This window comes from Sciurus vulgaris (genome assembly GCF_902686455.1).
Source record: "Sciurus vulgaris genome assembly, chromosome: 14".
NCBI classification, from domain to species: Eukaryota; Metazoa; Chordata; class Mammalia; order Rodentia; family Sciuridae; genus Sciurus; species Sciurus vulgaris.
In genome coordinates, this window is record NC_136475.1 from 8,280,804 (window position 1) to 8,304,920 (window position 24,117).

The window sequence follows — 24,117 nt, forward strand, 5'->3', positions numbered from 1 at the left end:
AGGTTAGAGGTCAGGAGAGCAGTTATTTTGGGAAGCAGAAGGGAGAACTGATGGAGCCGGCACCTGGGCGGCGGTCGGGCTCAGCCTGGGTCCCCAGTAAACGGTCTTCGTTGGGGCAGGAGGGCCTCGGTCTCCCCCCTGGGCTCAGGATGGGGCGGGGAGTGGCTGTCGCCCGCACCCGGGGCTGCTGGCGGCGCGAGTGGAAGGACCTGCTCGGCGGGAGCGGTTTTGCTCTCTCCGGGCGGCCACGTCCGTCCGATGGGTGTGTCGGCAGGAGGTGATATTTGAAGGCTGCGGCTGGAGCAGCGCCGCGCAGCAGGGGCGCCAGCAGCGCGGACAGCATGGCCGCGAGGGACCCGCCGCCCGCCACCAGCTACGCGCCGCCCGAGGTGCCCGCGGGGGCCGCGCTGTTCCTCACCATCCCCTTCGCCTTCTTCCTGCCCGAGCTGGTGAGTGCGCCCCGGCCACCCGCGGGACGCGAGGAGGCCGCCGCCGCCCTGGGGACCGGGGCCGCCCGGGGACGCGCCGCGGTCGCCCGCAGCGCGGTGCCCCTCTGCGCTTCGGCGGTCTGGACGGGTGTCCTCCCGCCACCGGGAACCCGCACCGCAGGGACAGGCCGGGCCCCGGCCTAGGCGGGATCCCCAGGTCCCTGTGCGGTCGACTTCCAGGTGCGGCTGCTTTTCTCCAACCCCGGAGCCTTCCTGAAGCCGGTCTGCGCTGAGAGCTTCAGCTGACTTTGAACCCGATTTACGGCTCTCCGCAGGGGGTAGCTTAGTCCAAACCCCATAAAACCTTCCCCCAGATGCCCAGGCACACTCGGGATCGGACGGTGACAGCCCTGGCCCCTCTGGCAGCCGCACTGGTACCCAGATCTGCAGTGCTCAGGTCTGCAGCTTGGACAGAGCCTCATGCCCCGAGGTGGTCGCTGTCCCCACTAATCACTGAGGTGTGTGAGCTCCAGCTGGTGAACAGTCCAGGGTCAAGGGCCGTGTCCTTTTAACCATCTGCTGAACCCTCTGATTTGTGGGTGACATTAACATAGAGAAAAGATAGAAAGTGGATCCACCGACAGACACTGGACTTGGCCAGCCTTCTGCCCTCTGCAACTACCGGGAAGGTTGGGCGGACTGAGGGCACTTTAGGCAAACTGGTTAAAGGGCAGCCATCCAGTCCCGGAGGAAGGGAAGCCAGGCTGGGCAGGTCCAGCACAGTGGTGACTCCGCTGAAACCCCACCCAAGAAGCAGGTTTCTGCCAAGCCCGCCACCCCCGGGGCATGAGCTGGGAGTTCGGTGGCCAGGACCTGGGTGTGTCCCTCACCTTGGGACACGGGCTGCCAGGATTGGGGTGGCTTTACCACTTTTTATTGAGCGCCTGCCCTTTGGCAATCTATCACTGAGGCCACTGGCGGCAGGGCCGCTGCCTCCCCGCAGAGACTGGGGGCCTCTCCTCTCTGCAGCCAGACTGGGTCCACCCTCACCAGGTCAGGTGGGTCCAGGGCTGTCCCTGGGAATTGGACCTCAGAGGAGAGGCTGGATTTTCAGACTGGGAGGCGGCAGAGGGCTGGTCTAGAGACCAGGAGAGACCAAGGCGGCTGGAGGGATGGGGCTTCTGGAGTCAGGGAAGCACCCGGGGGCCAGCTGGTGCCCCCCACCGGCTCCTGAGGCACATGCCGTGGTGGGCTCTGGGCTCACGGCGCTCCATTTGCTTTTATTTAGAAATAGCTTTTGATGTGTTGTAAAGCTGCCATGGGCGCGCAGAGCCGCTGGCGCCGTTCACGGGGCTCCCTCGTCGAGCCGCCCCAGGAACGGCCCTCAGAATCAGAACGCGGGCCCCATCCTTTGGTGAGGGTGGCCATGCGTCCCGCACCTGCCTGGGCTCCTGTTGTACGTCGATGGCCTTGCTCTGCTCTTGCCTGCTCCGTCCACCAGGTTGTGGGCAGCCTCTGGTCCTTGGTGGTCCTTGAGGATGACCGGCTAGGATGGCCCAGACTGCAAGGGCTGGCCAGTCGCCACCGCTGTCCCCTGCAGCCTGCTCCTCCTGATCTTTGTCTAAGCGGCGTCGTTTTCAAGTCTTTGACATTAAAACTCACATTTTAAAAACTTCTTATACTGCAATATAAACTCCTAGGAAGTTGGCAAGATGGCGCGGGGAGGTCTCCTGTACCCTTCCCGCAGTCCCCCTGCGGTGACGTCTTTCCTCATTAGAATACCCTGTCAAAACCAGGAAGCTGGCGCTGCTAGGGCGGACCTACCTCTGTGTTATTTTCTCACATGCATAGATTCACATAATCCAGACGACAGTCAAGCCAAGGACAGCCCCTCCAGCCCGCCCTGCCTCCCCGTGCCCTGGATGAACCCTTGGAAACTACCACTCTATCAGTATTATTTTGTTATTTTTAAAAAGTTGTAGAAATAAATGGGACCTCACAGGGCGGGACCTTTAAGGCTGGCTTCTTCACTCTGCAGTCCCTGATGTCCACCCAGGCCTAGTGTGTCCCCTTCTGCTCTCCTTCCTATCCCGTGTTGGGGACTTGCCAAGTCTGTTTAAGCAGCCACCTACTGAGAAACAGCAAAGCTCTTGAAAACGCTCATGCCCAGGCTTCTGCATGGATATAATTTCCGTCTGTCTGGGGGGATGCGCAGATGTGCCTGCTGTGCGGAGTGGTAAGTGCCTGACAGGTCTTTAGTCCTGTTGGTGTGGTACTCGGGGTGCTTTACCACTGAACTTCAGTCCCATCTTTTAAATTTTTTTTTTTTTTTTTTCAATTTTGAGATAGGATCTTGTTAAGTTGTTAAGGCTGACCTCAAACTTGTGATCCTCCTGCTTCAGCCTCCTAAGCCTCTGGGATTACAGCATGCACTACTGTGACCAGCTCTGCTGGGCTTTTATTAAGAAACTGACAACTATTTTCCAGGGTGGCTGTGTTTTACATTCCCACCAGCCAGGCATAAGAATATTTCCCATTAACATTGGGTTTTATCCAATGCTATTGAATTTGGATTTCTTATTTGAAATTATTAATTTGAAAACATAATCTCTGAGGTCAAGGAAGCTTTGGCTGGATGAACTTTAAGATGAGAGTGGACATCCATGTTTCCCTCGCTCCCCCGGGGAGGGTGGGGGCCCTGGGGCTGCTGGCATGTGCTGACCATGCTGCGTGACACCCAGCTGGCCTTGCTCCTCAGAGCCAGCTGTCTGCAGTGGCCGGGCCACCAGGCAGTGACTTGCGTGCTATGAACTGACTCCCGAGCTCTTCAAAGGCTGAGAGCACCCACAGGTGGCCGTCACTCACCAGCGATGCTTTATGAGTAAGAGTCCAATGAAATCTTACCACTTTTAACCCCGACACTAGTCGACGTAATGAGATTTGTGGCTAATTAAAAAGAATCAGCTAAGAAGGTGTCCAGAGACTCGGCTAGTTCAGAGGAGAGACGCTCGAACACTGTTTGATGTTGGATCTTCCCCTTCCAGCTTCGCCACTCACCCACACGTCAGTCAGAGAAGTTCTTCCCAGGCTCCTCCAGCTTGGGAAGTTCATCCTTATGTCTTACCCAAATCCCTCAAATTCCCAGCATGGAAAGTTCATGCTTTTCTTACCTACATCCCCAGTTTCTCCTTGATTCCAACCTCCTGCTATCTCTACTCTGTACGTAAGAGCTGTTTGACAATTACTGAAGCCTGGCTCCGGGCCCTCCTGGGTGCACCCCTCAGGCCAGCTCTGCAAGGACTGAGGGAGACGAGGGCCCACCTCAGGCAGGTCCCGTCCCCTGCCTTAGAAGTTGGATTTTCTGAAAGGAGGGTCCTGTCCCGCGGCCCTTGGCACCGTCAGGCCTCCGAGTCCTCGGAGTGCTGAGGTCGGCCCCTGACCCTTGGCCTTTGCTGCCTCTGCTCCCCTGCGGTCCCCACCCCACCACTCGCCTCTTCCCGGACTGTCCCGCTCCGCAAGATGCGGGAGCCAGTGACCTGTGCCAGGGTACCCGAGTCCCGTCAGAACAGTGCCCAAGGATGCCCCTGGAAGCAGGTGACCAACAGGGCGGAGGGAAGGGACAGATGGAGCCCAGACAAGCATGGGGCTGGGACGGAGCAGGGCCCCTGGAGGAGGTGGGGTGGGGCGTGTAAGCCCCCCAGAGCTCCCTGGGCCACCCTGGCTCCCTGCACCAGGCCCAGCCTCTACTCTGAGAGAGCCCAGTGCACTCGGGGTCAGTGAAATGGGGTCTCAGGCCGGGCTCTGCTTCTCCACGCTGCGGGACGCCCGGCAGGTCTCAACGCTCCGGAGCCTCAGTTTCAACAATGGCAGGAGTGACATTAAAGAGAAACAGTGATCTCCTAAGACAGCGGGCGGTTTGCAGGAAGTGTCAGCACCCCCAGCGAGCGCCCCAGAAATGGAGGTCCCTGCCACCAAACTGGTGGTCTATTTGTGGTCACTATGACCTCGTAGGAAAAGTGGGTGTCCTGTGAGCAAACAGCACGTGTAAGTCAGCAAGCGTCCACTGAGATGCAGCTGCCACTCAGGTGCCAGCCCCGCCCCAAGGGGGACCCAAGGGCAAGAAGCCAGGAGCAGGGCAAGGGGGGCGTGGGCTCCATCTTTAAGGACTGGAGCAGCTGAGGGGCTGAGAGCCCCCGAGACAGGGCAGGGCTGGAGGAGGGGTGCAGCCATGCAGCCCAGAGGCTCCGGGGCCAGGGTGCTGGTCAGGACACCCCTGAAAAGGGAGGGCTTGACGTTCTCCACAGGGCTGGGCGCTCGCTTGTCCAGACTGGGACCAGAGTGAAGGAGGACGCCTGGGGCACGGGGAGGAGGCGGCACCTGCTCTCTCCAGCCCTGGGCTCCTGAGCAGCAGGACGTGGCCCTGCCTGGTGGAGTTTAGTGCCCGCGGGGAGAGCTGGTGGGGAGCCAAGCAGACCCAAGGCTGGCGCTGTGATGGGGGCAGCCGGGACCGAAACCCAGAAAGGCGCCTCACGCAGACGGGATTCAACGCAGGGAGTGGCTGAGAGCCCCCAAAGGCTCAACCACCACGAGGGGGCCACTGTCCACCCCGGAATCAGGGGGACAAAAGGGACACAGTGGCTGGTGCTTAAGCCACTGAAGGAAACCGAGGAGGGGCATCCTGAGGCAGTGGGCGCCCAGGGAAGGCATGCAGGGCCTCCCAGGTGGGGCTGCTTCTGCTGCTGCCAGGGACAGTGACATAGCTGGAAAAGGCGGGGGAGGCGCCCCGCAGCCAGGCTCCCTCCCATCTCGTCGCCAGGACCTGGCAAGGCCCCAGCTGCAGGGAGCTGCCCACAGAGGAGGGGGCAGCGGGGCCATGCGTCCCGCACCCACCTCCATCCCCTCCTGCCCAGCTCTGAACTTCCAGGACTGTGCCTCCCTGACTGTCACCAAACCCAAGCAAGTGACCCCAAACCAGCAGCCTCTTGGCCCAGCGAGACTGCAGGAAGGTCCGCCCAGCAGGACCATGGCTCGTAAATAGCATGCTTGCAGGAAATAACGGGGTGACCTCGTAGAGGGGCTGCATTCTGACCTGCTGGGCCCCAGGGGCTCCCGGATGAGGAGTCTCAACCATAAGCAGTGCTCACCGGGCATGTGCTGCTTCCTTCCGACAATCCCGGGGGCTTTTCCCCTGGAGAATTTCCCCCAGGGAGGGGCAGACCTGGGAGCCAGGAGAGACCAAGGGTCTGGGCTCTAGTGCCTCTGACCCACCTCGGGCCTCGCCTTGGCTGGTTCTCTGAGCCTTGCTTTTCGGCCTCCTCCTCATTCACCCTCTTCATCTGGGTGCTCTCTGCCCGTGGTGCTGCAGCTTCGAGGGGTGCACCTATTTGCGCGTGGCCCTCCCACAGTACATTTTTGTGGCAAGGTGGTATCCCAGGATGATGAGGGGCCCGGGGGTGGGTAGGAAAATCCTCCGCGGGGAACCCCACGTGCTCGCCGAGGGAAGGTGCCTCTCCTGGGAGGTGTGGAGCAGGAAGTGGGTGGGGATGTCCCCACTGGCCACGCTCCCAGCTGAAGCGTCAGACCATGGCTGGGCCACAGTGGTGTCAGAGGTATCATGGTGCCACCTACACGGGAGTTGACTTGGGAAGGCGAAGCTGTGCCCAGCTGGCGAGGGGTCCGCACCTGCCCTCCACCTCCTTTCTCGAGCTGTTCATGGAGTTGGTCCTGCCCTCTGCCGGGCTCTCGGCTGGATGCTGGGGTCCTGAGGACCTCAGGGCGCAGGAACTCAGGACCCTGCCTCTGGGAACCCAGGGTCCAGGCAGGAGGCAGCAAAAGGCCACGAAAGTGGAGGGAGACCCTAAGGACCGTCACGAGGGGTCTGCTGGGCTGCTGATCAGAGTGGCTTCTGGACAAGGTGACACTGGTCTGTCCTCCAGGCTGGTGGTAGGTGGGTGGAGCTTGGGCTGGGGAAGCCAAGCAGGTCATTAGCTGGGACTTGGGGAGCTGGTCCCTAAGGAAGAGCAGAACATGGTCAGGGTCACAATGTCTGTGAGCTCCTGGGGGACGAAGGAAGGAGTCCAGGGCTCATCTGGGACTTCGGGGGACATGTGAAGGGACGTGCAGTTGATCGATGTGAAGGAGGCCTGGGGAGGTGGGCAGGCCCGTCCATGAGGCCCCGGGATGGTCCATCAGCCCTGCCTCTTTGTCTCCCGCTACTTTCTAACTTTTCTAAAGTCTACAAGTGAGGAAAACAGTTTTTAAAAAATTCCCCAAAATGCTTTCTTTTTTTCAAGAGTCAGTAATGAAAAGCCCTTCAGACTTTGGTTAGCGAAGAATGTTTTTATTATTCCGTTTTATGTTACACCATAAATCTGGGCTGTTTGGTTAATGAAACTCGGGGTCAGCGGTGTCTGAATGGAGGGTGCGGCCTGGGCAGGAAGCCGTCTGGAGGAGGGCGGAAGCCCGGCTGGCTCAGGGAAGGCCCCGGAGCCCCTGGCACGGCACTCTGCCAGCGGCCGGGAGCACTCGAGGCGCTCATGTGACCTGTCCTCAGAAGAGCAATTGCCGACAGAGATCTGGCCAGCGGCGCTATTGTTCCTGGAGTGGCCGGGATAAGACATGGCCCCCACGGGAGCAGCCTGAGCTGGCCACTTCCTGCTAACCTTAAAGCAAAGACACTTCTTCCCCATGAGTCAGGACAGAGTGACTCAGTGTTTGAAAGTGTCCTAGCTCAAATTATGGAGCGTGGAACTTCCATGAAAGGCTGGCTGTTCTGGGGTCCTCTTGGGGTCCTGGCCTGGGGCCTCTGGGGCTGTCCAATGACAGCGTCCTCCCCTGTGCAGAGGAGGGACGGGACCCGCATCACGGCACTGGGTCTCTGTGTGCCCACAGGGGACTGCAGGGTGGGGCCTGCCCAGGAGCACTGGCGCCCTTGGGTGGGGCTGCAGTGCCTGGCCAGGCGCCTGGCCTCTAGCTTGCCCCTGGGAGCAGGAGCACTGAGTTCCAGTCCCCAGTGGGGGCTTCCGCTACGGCAGCCACGGTGGTGGCCTGCGCTGGGCAGGCCCTTGCCCATGGGGTCATCACCCTGAAGGAGAGGAGCTGTCCAGGCCAGGCAGGGCAGGGTAAGGGGCATGGAAGGCCTGGCTAGGACAGGCGAGCTGGAACCAGGGCCCCACACGCCAACTGTGATCCACGGAGAGAAATCCACTTTCACGGCAACCTGGGAAGGTGTGCGCGTGCGCGTGAAGACAGGAAGCGGCACTTCCCTTCCCATGCTCAACACTCCTGCGATTTCCGTTCTCGTCTGTTTCATTTCTGTTTTTTCTTTAATATTTTTTTTCAGCTGTAGATGGACACAACACCCTTATTTTATTTATTTTTATGCGGTGCTGAGGCTCGAACCCAGTGCCTCACATGTGCTAGGCCAGCGCTCCGCCACTGAGCCACAACCCCAGCCCCTATTTCATTTCTTGGAGACGCCCCACTAAATAGATAGTGACCCCCAGATGAGACTTGCTCACTGTTTGGCAGCCCCAGTGTGGGGGCCACAGGCAGAGGTTGGGAGCCGGGAGCTGCCCCCAGCTCCTACTGGGCAGGCCACTGGACCAGGGCGGGGAGGTGGGCTGTGGCCCAAGGCTGGCCTGGGAGTCTGGGCCACCAGTGAAGTGACCTCAGATGGGCCCAGGCCTCGCATCCCAGGGGTCTTCGGCAGTGCTTTGACTGGGCCAGGTCTGGCGTTAACAGAAGGGGAACAGACTAACTGGGGTCCGGGAGGCTGGAGCTCCCTGGGCGATCCTTCGTCAGCCGGGGAAACCCAGTCTTCCCCTCTCTCCTCCCCATTCCACGGCCCCAGGCTTCACCCCCACACAGCAGTGGCCAGAGCAAGAAAGGGGACACGCACCCTGTGTCCCCTCAGGCACCAGGTAACCTTACCTGGGAGTCCCTGTGCGGGCTTCCCTTTGCATCTTGCTGGCAGGTCTAAGTCACATAAGGTCCCAGTCGGAGGCTGTGCTAAGCCTTGTTGGAAAGTCCCCTCCAGGTCCCCTCCCTGCCCACGTTTGCCACCAGTAAGCCCAGCTGGGGAGCTTAGTAGTGGCTCGCTGCAGCCTCACCTGTCATAGGGGAAAGCTGGCCACCAACTCAGCCTGCACTGGACCCCACGCCGAGAAGGCTTGATCTCTGGACGGTCACCTGGACGTGGACAATACAGGGATCCTCGTCACTCCTGCCGCCTGCATTTTCAAATCCACACACTTGCTGAATGTATGTGTAACCCCCACAGTAAGACTGGGCCTTTCACAGCCACTCATGGATGGCACAGAGCCGTGGGGACCCTGGGTTGCCCGGCAGGCACTCTGAGCAGGCCGCTGGCCCCTGGCCGGGACCTGGCTGGGCTGTGCAGTCTTGCCTCGTCCTCGTGCTCGGATCACCGAGCCCAGTCCTGTCCTCCTTCCTCGGGGTGCTCTGTTGTTCCCACCTTTGTGCCTGTGAGGGTTTTTGCTGTTGAAGACGCACGCAGCGTAGTGCCAAAGCACCGTCGCGTGTCCCTAAGAGCAAGAAGGCCGAGATGTCAGAAAGACGGACTGGGTCCAGGCGGGAGACAAGTGCCCTTGGCCACGTGCTCGGTGCTAGCGACCAGCAGCGTGTGTTAGGGAAGGTGACTTTAACCAGAAGCACAAGAGCGTAGATGATCAGGTGGCAAGACAGTTGTGACCAGAGGCCCCCAGGAGCCTGCCCGTGCCTCCCAGCTGAGTCTCTGCACACCCAGCGACCACGGGGACTTCAAAGAGCAGAACTACCACCAAGAAGCACCAACTGTATGTTAAACTGTCCAGTAAAACGGGAAGGTGTAAAGAGCAGACGACACACGTGCTCCATGACTTACAGCTTTGTTAAAAATGTGTTCGCCTAAGGACGCGCCTGGGAGGAACATGGCCGTGCAAACCCTCTTCACTGCTCACCTTACTTTTACAGCCGACCTCGGGTCTAGTTAAAGGATGATTCCTGCCCTGTGGTTTCAGCGGGAGCCACTGAAGTGCCTGGAGTCGGGCGCGTTGACAGCGCGAAGCCCCCACCCCCGGGAACCCCCTCCGCCGGCAACGCGGTCGTGCGTCTGTGTAAGGAGCTGCCATACTCTAGATGCTGCCTGGGAACAGGCGATGCTGGCTGAAGCAGCACCGTTCACACCAGCCAAGAGTGCACAGAGGAGCGGAGGAGCGCAGGCGCTTCATGTGCCTCTGGGCTCACCACAGGCCTCGCCCTGACTAGCCCACTGTGCCTCCAAACAATCGATTCAATAGCATACTGGAGCTAGGTGTGGCGTGGTGGTGCTCGCCTGTAATCCCAGTGACAGGAGGCTGAGACAGGAGGATGGCAACTTAGCGAGGCCCTAAGCAACTCAGCAAGACCCCGTCTCAGAAGAAAAAACAAAAAGGGCTGGGGATGTGGCTCAGTGGTTAAACACCCCTGGGTTCAATCCCTGGTACAGGAAGGAAGGAAGAAAAGAAGGAGGGAAGGAAGGAAGGAAGGGAAGGAGGGAGGGAGGGAGGGAGGGAACATAGAACTTACACCTAACTGCCTCTCATCCCAACTCGGCCACCCAACACACTGCAGTGTCAGTTTTCTTCCCTGTGATCTGGGACTGAGTGGGAGCTCGGACCACTGCCCAGCATCAAGAGAGAATATCATACCACATAGCACTCACTCAGGAAAAGATCAAAATGCAAACTTGGAAGTGCAAATTCTACAGAATGCACCCTTATAGAGACGAGAATCCATAAGTTGCACCATTGTGAGTTGGGCAACATCTGTGATACATACACACATCCACACACACAAAGGAATATTATTCAGCCTTAAAAAAGAAGGAAATTCTGACCCATGCTCCAACATGGATGAATCTTGACGCCATCATGCTAGGTGAAATCAGGTAGTCACAGGATAGATCCTGCATGATTCCATTTCTATGAGGTGCCTGGAGTAGCCAAAGTCACAGAGGCAGAGAGTAGAGTGAGTGTCCTGGGAGCCTGCAGAGGGGGAGGGAGTGAGTCCCTGGGGGAGGGGGCAGGAGTCCTATTCAGGGGAACAGAGCTTCTATTTTGCAAGATGGAAGAGCTCAGGCCTGGACCGTGGGCTGGATGCTTCTAACTGCACGTGGACAGAATGGTTAAAGTGGGGCATTTCATTATGCGTCTTTTATCATGATTTTTCAAAGGAGGGCAAGTATACAATAGCTGCGGACCCTGGGCCCAGCCGGCATCACGAATGCCTGGCCACGAGGGGCAGTGGTTCTCTGTCTTGACACACCACGAGGCCACAGGGAACCTTCAGGAAGGTTTGCAAAGCCGAGTGACTCCGCTCACAGGTACTGCTGACTTCACGGGCCTCACCTGTCTTGATTTGGCCTTTTCCTCCCAAAGCGGAGTTCCCGAGGCTGTGTGGGTCAGCCTGCGGTCAGCCGCATGCCAGCGAGGGGAGGAGAGGGTGATCTGCGTGAAGATCAGGACGAGCAGCAAGAAGGGACGTAGGCGTGGAGTGGACGAGACTGCCTCGCTGACACCTCCTCCCACTGTGCAGAAAAACCTGCTGGGGTCCCCACCTGTTCTCCAGCCTCCCTGCCCCACCCGGAGGCCGCGCCTCCAGCCATAGCTGGGAGTCCCTGCCGTGCAGATCTGAGCCTGTGTGTCCTACATCCACCTCGCCCTCCCATGGGGACCACACTCTGCTAGTGTCGGTCTCAGACCCTCTCAGTGTGTTACTCCACCGCAACCGCCTGGCCATCGCAGGGACCCCACACCGACCCACGGCCGGGCGGCTACTCGGCCAGGCAGGCAGATCCCTCCGCCCTCACGGTGCTTCTGAGCTTGTCTCTTCCCACTCAGAATCCTTTGGTGTGCTTCCATCATCCAGCCCAGTTTCCTCCTTCTGGGGCTCTTTCCAGAAATGTTCTGTGCGTCCGCCAACCAAAGCGCGGAGACAAATGCGCACCTGCACCTTGCACACGTGACTCCCAGTGCACCGTGCTGGGCTCTGCCCCCGGAGGGCAGCCGGGTGTCCGCCGTGTAGACACGACTGAGCTAACCGCCAACCGTGGGGTCTCCTTGCTTCCCTGCAGCCTCCAAGGCGGCGAGAAACCACAGCGTGCTTCTGCGGGTTGGTTCACATGCGTCCCTGGCAGGACAGATTCCATCCAGTGACTAGTCTCCCATCCTCCCTCCCAGAAGTGAACTTCCCACCCCTTAGGACCACCAGCCTTGGACATTCCCTTCTCTGGATCTTTCTCTTGGGACCTCCCTCCTGTCCTCTGTGCCATTTCAAATGATTCCCGCTGCCACAGCCAACAGTCCTTACCTGACACTCACCATGTGCTAGAGAGAGACTGGTCACATCCTCCCAAGGGCCAGATGAGAGAGGGGCCCTCTGATCCCTTCTGCCTTCTGATGGACACAGAGGCACAGATCTGCCAAGTAACCTGTCCTGCAGGCACAGCTAGGATTCAAAGAAAGAAGGAAGGATGTGTGTGGAAGCAGGTCAGAGTGGGTGGAGGTGGACGCAGAGGGAAGGACTTGGGGCCTTCGGACTGGCTGCACCTTCTGGGGAGCACACGGAGACGTGGCCTCCTTACCAGTTCCATCAGTCTCCAGGGCAGAACCCAGACCCTGGGCTTTCTTGAAGTCCCCAGAGAATTCCAGGAAGCAGCAGTGCTGCCCTGAAGGTAGTGCTCAGGTGTCCTCGGGACTCTGTTGTGCTGGGGAGGGAACCCAGGGTCTCACCCATGCTGGGCAAGTGCTCCACGCTGAGCCCCACCCCTAGAAAGGCCTTACCTCTGTGCCACGCTTTCATCTGATTTCTTTAGGAAGCAGCTTTCAAAACAATAAGTGTCCTCCAAAAGTGACCAAAGAAAGTGCGTTAAGTATTATGTGAAAGCTGCAGATTTCAGCTTAGGCAATACACTCCAATCCGCTGTAGCTCAATTTGAAGCTCAAATTGTCCCCTCCTTGGCCAGCAGGAGCCGGCTGCGTACTTCTGATCTGCCCCCAGGAGCCTGTGGGGTTTTACTGTGTGATACATGGCCAGACTCAGCCCACCCAAGTCCTGCAACCAGCCACCTCTCCCCAGGCTGGGTGTCGTTACCCCAAATCTTATATTCTTTAGCCAGATTTCTAAACACAAGGGAAACGTTCTCCCTGAGTAAGGGATCAAATTTTTGAGTGCACTCCCTCCACCTCGAAGGTCCTCTCAGACCCCAGCTTAGCCTTCAGCAAGTGAACACACAAGTGATCTTTATAAGAAAAACACCCAGTCACTGTTGAACTTGAAACACACCTGAAACAAATGTCTAACTGTAATGAAAGTTCTCCACTTCGAGGGCCAGCCCCAACCATCCAAAAATACCTCCTGCTCTAGGGAAATACAAAATGAGGATTGAAATGGGAGGGCCCTTGAGGACACCGGGAAGATTTGGAAAGTTAAATGTGAGTTTTTTTTTTTTTTTTTTTAATATAAACAAATATTCAAAGTTCTCAACCTATAAAGAATCCAACCTACAGAACTTGAAGCAGAAATGAGCTAACAAACCCCACTGGGTTTAATTCACCTGGAGTCGGTCCCTGGCCCTGGTCCACGCCACAGTTTAGAAGGTAGAGGGGTGTGGAAATAAAAAGTAAAGAACATTCCCTTGCATTCCACTGATTATGCAACAGTAAAGCCATTTCGAAAGAGTCCCACACAAGTTGAGTGGATTCCCAAATGCTTGGAGGGCTTTGGCTTATATAAGAGTAAAAGGTGGGAACTGGGTTCCCCAAAACAGCTGGGACCCAGAGCAGGAAGGCAGGGCCCAGGGTGGGCTCTCTGGTGCTGCAGGCATGAGATTCCACCCAGGACCTCGATTCTCGATCAATCTGGGGCACATCCTGGGAATGTCTACCTGGCCCTGTCCTCGGGGTGTGGAGTCTGCATTGGAGACAGGCCCACAAGCATCCTTCCCATTTCCAGGTTCTACACACACCCCGTCATCCCCCACAGACCGGTGAGATTAAACTCAGGCAGAACCTGGCCAGGGTAGCCTCTGATGGCAGGAGAGGGACAGGGACAGAGGGACTGAGACGTCCTGGCTGTCCCAAGCCTGCACAGGTGAGTTGGTGGGCGGCAGCAGCAGGGGTCCGGTGGCAGTTCTGTGGTCTCCCTGAGGGAAGTAGAGCTGACAAGGGCCTGAGTGGCACAGGCGGTGAATGCCTTTGATAAATGTGAGGTGCCTGCGGAGGGAGGTGGTCTTGTTGTCACCCAGACTCATTCAAGGGATGCACCTCAGCAGCCCCCACTCCACGACTCTTCTCCAGACCCCACACTGGGCACCAAGTGGGCAGCCCTGAATGGCACTGATGTTCTCTGCTGGGCTCATGTGAGCTTACAGTTCTACAAATCCTGGTGTGGCCACTGGTTTTACAAGTCCTGAGTGGCATTCCCACTGATCACCCTCAGGGTTTGGGCGTTGGCCATAGGAGGAGCCAGCGTTCTTGCCTAACACTTGGCAGATGTCTTCAAGCTGAGCCTAGCACCTCCCTGCAGAACCAGCATCAGCAGCTCCTCTCACAGGGACCAACATTCAAGAGCCCAGTTCAGGGGAGCTGAAGAGCAGAGCTCCCACCCCTCAACACCCTCGGCCCCACCCAGCCACACAGTCCCAGGCCCAGCCTCCAGCTTCCAAAATCTATTTGGAGATTGATTGTTAAGGCCTGGGAGAATTTACCCACAGAACTGGCATTTTAAGAGGTGGCCAGGAATCTGGAGCTGTTCCCAGCCCTATTAGATCTCTTTGTGCTCTCCTTGCCTAGGGCTCTCTGCCTGCGGTCAGCTTCTTATTCTATTCAGACTTCTTACCTCCTCTTCCAGTTCTCTCCTTAAGAGCCTGTGAAGTCTCTGTAATTGCAAAAGTGCCTTTCCTCCTCAGACAACAGCATGGGACGGATAGGGTGACATATCTGAATCTCTACATTGGTTAGTTGTAAGCTAAGAACTGCTAGTTCAGAAAGCCAGGAATTTGTTTTGAAAAGCAGAGCCCAAAAGTTGTGTGTCTTTCAGGTGAGCTAGACAAAATAAGTGGAATTGTTTGGTCCAGAATTTCTCTAATAGTATCCTTCAGAACTGAGTTAACACCACAGACATGAACTCTCAATCAGAATTCACTCAACCTAGGGAGAGACAAGTGAAGAGGGATGAAAAGTAATGGAAGCCACAAACTGCAGAATCAAGCTACCAAAGTCAAGGTAATGGAATGTTTGTATATTGAATATAAAATGAATATCAAGCAGGAGTAGTAAAACAATAGCCACATCTCAACACACTGTATCACTGTTGCATGAACTGTACACCATCAGACAGAGAGAAGACCCTAAAAGTGGCCAGATACCAAGGACAGATACCTATAAACAGCAACAGTCTACCTGACAGCTGACCTGTTGACCACAATAATGGAAGCCAGAAAACAATAGAATAATATGGAAAAATGTAGAGCATGGTGGGAATAAGAGAGGAAATCATTTTTAGGGGGAAATTAAGGCTATTTTCCAACTAATCAAACTGATGACTAACAATTTACCTCCACTAAAGAGACCGCTAAAGGGTACTTCAGGCAGAAAGAAAGTGATCCTAGAAGAAAAGTTTGAGCTGCAAGAATATCTTCATGACCCAAAGTAGGGAGGAATTTCTTAAACTTGATGCAGAGTATGATCTGTAAAGGAAAAGACTGACATATTCAATTGCATTGAAATTAAGGACTTAGTTCATCAAAAGTCATCAGAAAATATATGAGATACATGCTAGCAAACTATATCTGAAACATGTATAATAATAAACAATACATACACTACTGGAAAGAGTTCCTGTGAGTAAAAAAAAAATTATGACCAATAGAAACAATTAAAAATTTTCAGAGGAAATGTAAATGTCCACCAAATACATAAAAATACACTCTATCTCATTGGTAATCATTAACATTAAAATCTAATGAGACACATTAAAGATCCAAGAAATCTGACAAACTGCAACAACAAAAACCCTCTTGGAACTAATAAGTAAGCTTAGCAAGTTGCAGGATGCAATGTCAATGCTAAAAATCAATTGTATTGCTATCTACTAGAATAATTTTAATAGCCCCCCCAAGTAAAATAATTAGGCATAAATACAACAAAATGTGTAGCAACTATATGCTGAAATCTACAGAAGTTTCATAAAAGAAGTCAAAGAACATCTTCATAATTGGAGAGACATACCATGTCCATGGACTGGAAGACTAGACACAGTAAAGATGTCAGTTCTCTGCAAACTGATCTATGAATTTAACATTAAAAATATCATCAGAGAGACATTACAGATACTAAAAAGATGATTCTAAAATTTATGTGAACTAGGAAAGAGAACCAGGGAAGGGGATGAGCTGTCCAGGAATGAGCTATCTCCTGGGAAATGTGAATCACATGTACTCACAACCCTTTGGATTATTGCAGCTTTACAGAAAGTTTTAAAATCTAGTAATGTGATTCCTCCAAAACACATAGTTAAGAGTCATCTTTGAGTCCCCTCCCTGCCTCTCTGCCATCATGACAAATTTCCAGTGACCTCACAGTCAACAGGTGCTTATTCTTTTTCAAAAAAAAATGTTATGCTTTATCAAAGATAAGTGCTTGTGCGCCCACTGTGAAGTGTAACAAACAGAACATTACCGCGTTCTTCAGAAGCCTCTGTACTTTCATGGTAAGTCCTACTATTCTCTCTCCCAGATGAGTCATGCTAAGCAGGGGTGGAGGAGGGTGGGTTCTGACGGAATCTGGGAGTGGCAATGAGTTCAGACTTTGTACCTGTTAGATTTGATGAGTTTGAGGGGCAGGTCCAGGCTTGGGGTAGGGCAAGCAAGGTACAGGGTGCAAACTTTAATGGACATTTCCAAGAGCATGCAAGTGCAGAGTCAGCCCCGCAGAGGGACTTCCTCATGGAGACATCTGATGGGCAGGTGCATGCATGGGGGCTGAAGGCCACAGACAGAAGTGGGCAGAGGTGAGATCATGAAATCGCCAGCCAATGGGGTGTTTAAAAGCACAGATTTCACAGGAGCGAAGATCAGCAGATCCTCCTCAGCAGAAGGGGAGGAGCTGAGGAAACAGGAGACAGACGGGCAGCAAAGCCTGGTGTCTGGTGTGGACCTTCCTCCACGCCTCCAGCACACTGAGCTCCTGTCCTGGCTCCCAACACAGGGGCCAGCACAGCCTGAAAGCAAACAAAGCTGAGCCCAGGGAGGACAGGGAGGGTAAAGGAACAGCAAGTCACAGGATAGAGTGGAGGGGCGAGGGCCTGGAACTCTCTCCCAACTGGGAGCTGACCCCAGGGCATCGCTGCCATGACCTAGAGCTTCCAGCCACGTGCCCCCAGGGCCAGGCAGGCATGCAGTGAGGGGCAGGCGCTGCAGAGGGAGAGGGCTATGCCACCATGTAGGTGAGCAAAGGGTACGTGCCCTAGGACTGCATGGGGTTTGTGAGAAGGCGGAAGTGGTCCACTAAGGGCTTCGGGTCCTTTTTAAAGAGATAATCACAACACATTCCAATCTGGGAAATGGGTATGCTGTGGCCAGAACCAGGGATTTCTCAAGAACTATCCAAAAAAATCTGGATTTTTTTTTCATGTGATAAATCTTGTTTTAAATTTTGTCCAGTTATTCAGATAGTTTAGAAACTGTACATACCAACGCTGCTTGAGATACAACCAAACTTGGCTGGGAGTCCCTCCTCTTGCAACTTTGTGGTCAACCCCTTGAATTTTCTAACAGGATCCAACTTGACCAGGACCTGGTAGGACCCCCTTTCTTCCCTGTTCCCTCTTAGGTCCTTCCGGCTTCAACGGAGCTTTGAACCAGGGACAGGAGAAGAGACCCCCTGCGAAGGTACACGTGACCCACGCAAGTGAACAGAGTCCCTCAGCTTGTGCTTTTCTCTTGTAGGCATTTGGGTGCTGGGTCTGGATCCTGGTAGCGGCCACCCAGGTAGCCAATCCACTGCTGCAGGGATGGGTGATGTACGTCTCGCTGACCTCCTTTCTCATCTCCCTCATGTTCCTGTTGTCCTACTTGTTTGGATTTTACAAGAGATTTGAGTCCTGGAGAGTGCTGGTAAGAGGCAGGGGGCTGGCTGCTCAGGGGTGGTGTCCTGGGTGCTGTGGGGACAGCGGGCCCTTCTGGGCGGGGAGGGAGAACCAGAGGGCTGGAGTCAGAGGCCCTGCCTGGGCTGGACCCCTTTGGAGGTAAAGCTTTTGATTTGAGTATATTATTTATGAAGCCAAAAATGAAAACAGTTCTCTGCAAGAGTAGATCTTTCCTTGTCTCCCCGCCACCGCCTTCCCTGTTAGCATTAGATGCACCTCCCTGGAATTAAGAGTATTCCGAGCCAGGTGTGGGGGCACCTGTCTGTAATCCCAGAGGCTCTGGAGGCTGAGACAGGAGGATCACAAGTTCAAAGCCAGCCTCAGCAACAGTGAGGCGCTAGCAACTCGGTGAGACCCTGTCTCTAAATAAAATACAAAATAGGCTGGGGATATGGCTCAGTGGTCGAGTGCCCCTGGTCCCCCACACTGCCAAAAAAAAAAAAAAAAAAAGAAAAAAGAATATTCGGAAGCCAGGTGCAGCGTGCATGCCTACAGTCCAGCTCCTCAGGAGGAGGGCTTGAGCCCAGGGGTTCAGGGCCAGCCTGGGTGCGTAGTGAGACTCTGTCTCTTAATAAACAAATCAACAAAACAAAAACAGTGTTCTGATGTGCTTTTCCTAAATTTGACTCATGGTAAAATAAATCATTGTAGCAGCATTGAAGAACATGCTACTAGGGGAAAAAAATAGCTTGTCACCATCACTGATAAGCTCATTCTTTTCGTGCCACGTGAATTTTACGCAAGATATGTATTCATTCGAATCACACTGAACAAGCAACATCAGAAGCAGATGCTTGCATTTAATATAACGTCATGATGCTTTATGTTGTCACACTGTCTTGTTAAGCATTTGAAAGTGCTGTGTGTCGAACAATTTAAAAGCTCGACAAAAGGCAGAGGATTCTATTCTGCACCCTCATATAATCACAGCCCAGATTCCAGAATTATCAAGATTTCACACACTGGCTTTGTTCAGTATTTTTTTTTTCCCCTGCAGAATTTTTTCAAAGTATATTTTAGATGTTGATAGACCTTTATTTTATTCATTTATTTATATGCGGTGCTGAGAATCGAACCAGGGCCCCACGCATGCTAGGCAAGCGCTCCACCACGGAGCCACGACCCCAGCCCTTTCCTGCAGAATTTTAAAGCAAATTTCAGACTGACTGTCATTCCACTCCACACATCAGGAGGCCTCCCAAAAACTACACAAACTTTCTCACCAACTTTCCTGCCCCCAGTGAACAACTCCGTGTGTCCAGGCCCCGGGTCACCTTCAGATCTCCCCCGCGGTTCCTGGAATGTCTTTTTGCAGTTGACTTGTTTGAGTTGGATCCTCCCAAGGGGCCGAGAGCCTTGGTTGATAGGTTTCTTGGGTCATTTCCATCTAGCCTGACTCAGTCTGGTCCCCGCCAGTGACCCGGTGGGGAAGGAGGCCACTGTCCTCCACGGGACCCTGCTTTGGGTTCCCGTTGGAAGTTGGCGCTGACGTCCCTGGCAGCGAGCCTCACGTCAGCAGTCGCGCTGCACCTGTCTGCAGGTCCCTCTGCCAGGGAACGCCAGCCTGACCCTCTGTTCTTGCTCTAATACTTTCTCAGCTCCTCGTCCACTTTCCCAAATTGAGTATTTCACGATGCAGTCCATCAATGTGACTTTCCTCCAGAACCGATTACCCTTCCTAATGGCCCTGTGACGTTTTTGTGGAAGTTTAGCACAAAGGGTCAAAAATTGAAGCCTGGAGTCCGGTGGCCCAGACCTGTTTTTGTGATCTGCGCGCCGGGGCTGAGAAAGCAGCTCTTGGAAGTTAGCTCGAGAGCTGAGGGACAACCCGTGTGCGGTCAGGACAGTGCCCAGCGGAGTCGGTCCTCACCATGCCGGGGTTAAAAGCTTGGAGTTAACCAGGCCTCGGTTCAGTCCTGGCTTACAATCAGTCACTGGCCTTAACCTTGAGCTGCCACCTCCTCAAAATGGGACCAGAGCCAAGCGCAGGAGAGCCTGCGGGTGGGTGGTGGACGGTGCTGAGGGGAAGTCCTCGCGTGTTATAGGCACTGGCGGGTCTGTCTTGCTGTGACGGCTCCGCTCTCATCGGCTGCGTAAATGTCGCATTGGAGACTCTGCGGAGAAGAAGCAGGAGATGGGGGGGGCTCGACCCCTTTCCTCTCTCCTCCCCGCTGTGCGTGAGAAAGGAAAGCGCTCGCCGGTGACGTGCGGTGGCCTCTGCTCTGCGTTTGCAGGACAGCCTGTACCACGGGACCACGGGCATCCTGTACATGAGCGCTGCTGTCCTGCAGGCACACGCCACCATCGTCTCTGAGCAAGGCGACCTGAAAAACTACTCTATCAACACTGCAGCCTCGGTGAGTGGGCTGCCGGCTGGCTGGGCAGGGCCGGGTGGACACAGCAGGGGGCTTTTATCTTTTGGATGCGGGGATTGAATTAGGGTGCTTAACCACTGAGTCACATTCCCAGCACTTTTTAACTTTAATTTTGAGGCAGGATCTTGCTGAGTTGCTTAGGGCCTCACTAAGTTGCTGAGGCTGGCTTTGAACTTGCGATCCTCCTGCCTCAGCCTCCTGAGCTGCTGGGATGACAGACGTGTGCCACTGCGCCCAGCTGGAGGGCATTTTTGCATGACATTTCAATCTTCCTGGTGTGTTTCAGACAACCCCAAGTCCTCCCAGTTGCAGGAGGGGGCGGGGTGTGTGTGTGTGTGTGTGCCTGTGCATGTGCATGTGCGTGTGTGCATGTGCATGTGTGTGCGTGTGTGTGTGCGTGCATGCGTGTGTGCATGTGTGCCTATGCATGTGTGCGTGTGCGTGTGTGCATGTGCATGTGTGTGCGTGCATGCGTGTGTGCATGTGTGCCTATGCATGTGTGCGTGTGCGTGTGTGCATGTGCATGTGTGTGCGTGCATGCATGCGTGTGCGCATGCATGTGAGCACGTGTCCCCGAGCTCCAGGCCTTCTCTGGCTTCTGTTCATCTTACTCAGTCTTGCTCCCTCTCCCATCTGCCACTGTATGCGGAATTTATTTTCCCAAAGCACAAATCGAACAGTCTGTCTCCCACTAAACACCCCTCCATGTCCCCCATTGCCTAAAATGGAGCCAGAGTCCTCAGCATGGCTAAGTTGTCCCCATGTCCTTTTGTTTCGGTGACCAAAGTCTGTGGGGTGGCATTGCTGGCTGACCGAAGCCCAGGCAAATGGGTCCGATCAACCTTGGGCAAAGCAGAGCCCTGGGCATCCAGACCCTGGGCCTCCCAGGCTCCGGGCACCTGGACTCCCTGGGTGGAATGGTGCCCTCAGGTGGCCAGAGTGCACAGCGGTGACCTGACCTTCCTTGTCCCTGATGGAACTTCCAAGGAAGGACTCTGGATACCTAGGCAGAGTCTGTGCCGCCTGACGCTGTCAAAGGGCAAAAGGCCAAGCCCTGGGTCAACCCGGAGGCTCCCCTTGGCTCACAGGGCCATGCCAGGAGGAAGACCACCTCTGGGTCTGTCCCCAGAGTAAGGACAGGGTACCAAGCAAGCACTGTGACCTTGAGGTGGCCCCAGACATGGCAACCACCTCCCAAGCCACTTTGACGTCCTTGAACTGCAAACCCAGAGTGGCCCCAGGCCCTCCACGGCTCCCCGACTGCTGGCCCTTGGTCACCTGTCCCAGCCACACTGGCTCTTTGCCACCCAGAGCACAGACTCACTCTCACAGGGACCTTGGCCGGGAGCCCTGCGCCCCACGGCAGCTGCCCCCAACTTGCTGGCCCTTTCTCAGATGTCACCTTCCAGGCGAGGCCTGGGACTGCCCCGCCTGCCTCCCAGGGCCCTGCACAGCCCCTGGGCCTCACCCGTCCCACGCTGTCCCCAGTGCCCGTGTGCCCTGCCTGTTTTCTGCTTCTTGCTCCGGGAAGCAGGAGCCCTTGGATGTCTGGTTCACTGAGATGGTCCTGGTCACTCCTGAGATAGAGCAGGTACTTAGGGGACAGTTGGATGAATGAGCTGAGGGGACAGTGAGTGGATGAAGTCAGGGCTGGGCAGACCCAGTGATGGCCTCTGCCTTGAGAGGAAAGGGGAGCAGAGCAGCAGGAAGTCCAATCGAGGCCGTGAGCAGTCCTCCTGAGGGATGATGGAGGCTGAGACAGGGGACGTGCCAGGAGCCAGCCAGGAGGGAAGTCCAAGGACTGGCCGGGCCTTGGCCATGGCGCTGGGGGGAGGCTGCAGGGGCTCGATTCTGGTGCAGGTTGCCGCGCGGAGGGAGCGCCCCGCGGCTGAGTTGTGGGGCTTATGAGGACACGCCAGCAGTGCAGACTGGGCCCTCAGGAGCCGGAGCCCCAGACATTCAGAGCAGAGCGCGGCCCGCAAAGAGCCCAGAGGGGCCCGGCCGGAGGTGGGCGGGGGAGACAGCGCCCAGGGCGACAGTTCAGCCCGAGGAGAGGCGGCTCCGAGGCCAGGCAGAGGACCCACTGCGCGGGGAGACGGCGGCCGCGTGGTCAGAGCAGACGCCAGAGAACGTGGCCCTGGGGAGGCGCAGCGTGGAGCCCTCCCAGGAAGACCAGCTAGCTGGCCGGTGGCTGCTCCCAGGCCAGCCGGGCCCTGCGGCAGGTCAGGACCTGGGTGGGCCCTGCTGGCCGCGGCTGGCAGGGGTGGAGGTGGGTGCCAGCACCCAGGTCTACGCCTCCCGCCCCTGCAGTTCTTCGCCTTCATCACCACCCTGCTCTACATCCTCCACGCCTTCAGCATCTACTACCACTAGGCAAGCCGAGCCACCGCGCCAGGCCTCCTCCAGAGCCACGTCGTCGGCCCCGAAGTGGGTCTCGGCTTCCGCCATCCGGATGGGGAAAAAGTCCACGGAAGTGAAGGTGGGGTGGCCACACTGTCTCCCCCAGGCTGGCCGGAGACCACCTTCAGCAAATGTCTGCACATCTTCACTCCCTGGGGAACCTGAGGAAGCTGTCTCCTTTTTCCTGGGAAAGTAACTGACCATGAAGCCAGCCCTCTAGACAACACACGTGGACGCCCTTGCCCTGGGTCCCCACCTGGCTGGGGCCGGCGCCCTGCAGCCAGAGCCTCCACCAGGAAAGGCTCTGGCATTTCTGGGCCGGGTTCCAAGCAAAAGCTGGCGTCATGCACGCGGGAAGGTCGAACCGAGGTGCTTGGCTTCACAGCAAATGCTTTTCTAAAGAAAGCAGTGCCCTGTGACAGTCCTCCCCCCCAGGGCTGCCTCCCCTCCTGATCCAGGCAGGGCAGCTGTGGCCCTTGGAAATGAACAAATTATTCTGTGAACGGGTCTCGTCCTGACAGAGGCCAGGGCTGGACGTTCTGTATTGCTTTTCCACTCCTGGGGTGGGCGATGTCTCCAGCAGCCAGAGGCACAAACCCCACCTACGCTTCCTGGCCACCTTCTCATTGCCCTGGTGTCTTGAAAAGCCATCATGTATCCCTCATATTGCCTGGCAGCTGTCCGGGGTGGTCAGTGTTCAATATTTACTGAGTGGCCACCTGCAAATAAAAGTCTTTCGTTCAGTTAAAAAGGATGGAGTTGGTTGTGTTCATCCTGCTGGCAGCTGGGTCCACCGGGCTATCTCACCCAAACTGCCCCTTATAGGGTTTTACGTCTTGAGGTCCAAGTTCCCCAGGGGCAGAGGCAGCTCTGCCCACCCCTCCTTGCTTCGAGGGCTGAGTCTGTCCGCAGGGCTCTGGGTTTGTAGTGTCATTTCCACTTTAGAAACGACCTATGGGATGTGCAAGTTCTAGAAAGTTCATGCAGCAGCACCCTGTGCAGAGATTGACCATGAACTTTTTTACTGACCGAGTGGACCAGGGTCACGTTGTGTGGGGCTCATCTCTGTGCACAGGTCTGGGATGGGGCTGTGGACCCTCCCTCTTCCACGGGGGCGTGTTATCAGAGTCCATGGCAAAGTACCTGGGGTAGGTCAGGGCCCCGCCTAGATGCCATTCAATCGAACTCACCCGCCGGGGCATCCAGGAAGCACCCTGGGTTCTGCACCCACAGCTAGGGTCTACTTTCCCTGGAGGACCACTGGGCACTGTCCTGGTCCCCCATCCAGCTCCTGGTTCTGCCTGCCTTTCCGAGTCCCACTGACCCACGGTGCTCTGGAGCCTGGGGCTGCATCTCCCTGGGGTTCCAGCAGTGGGCATCTCTGGCCCTTCACCCGCCCTCTGCCGTGCCTCTGCTGTGTAGCCCCCAGGAGTACCGTCCCTACTCCCTCATCCTCCCTGCCCAGCTCCCCCATCCATCCCCGCCTGGCACACTGCCACAGCCCCCTTACTGTCACCAACGCTACTGAGATACCTCCCAGACACCTGCATTGCAGGCACGAGAATCCTTTCATGCTTCACGTCTAAGGAGCAGCAAATCGAGACGTGGCTCAAGCCCTCTTCAACGCCGGACCTAGGGTTCCTCCACCTTTTCTTCCTCAGCTCACCCCCTAGTCCAAAGGAGGAAAATATACAGCCTGGCACATCCCAGCAGGGTTCCGGGAGCGC

At 55.9% G+C, this 24,117-nt stretch overlaps 1 protein-coding gene across 2 annotated transcripts; it reads left to right on the top strand.

Annotated features, from left to right (window-relative positions):
- Positions 1-195: 195 nt before the first annotated feature.
- Positions 196-23,144, top strand: MALL (mal, T cell differentiation protein like). Of its 2 annotated transcripts, none has more exons than XM_079110692.1 (4): positions 196-449; positions 17,416-17,583; positions 19,850-19,972; positions 22,301-23,144. In XM_079110692.1, the coding sequence occupies exons 1-4, from the start codon at positions 342-344 to the stop codon at positions 22,361-22,363; spliced, it is 462 nt and encodes a 153-aa protein (XP_078966818.1). In that variant the 5' UTR covers positions 196-341; the 3' UTR covers positions 22,364-23,144. The 2 variants fall into 2 exon arrangements, with proteins under 2 accessions (XP_078966818.1, XP_078966819.1); XM_079110693.1 differs by lacking the exon at positions 196-449 and adding an exon at positions 16,342-16,478.
- The last annotated feature ends 973 nt before the right edge of the window (positions 23,145-24,117 follow it).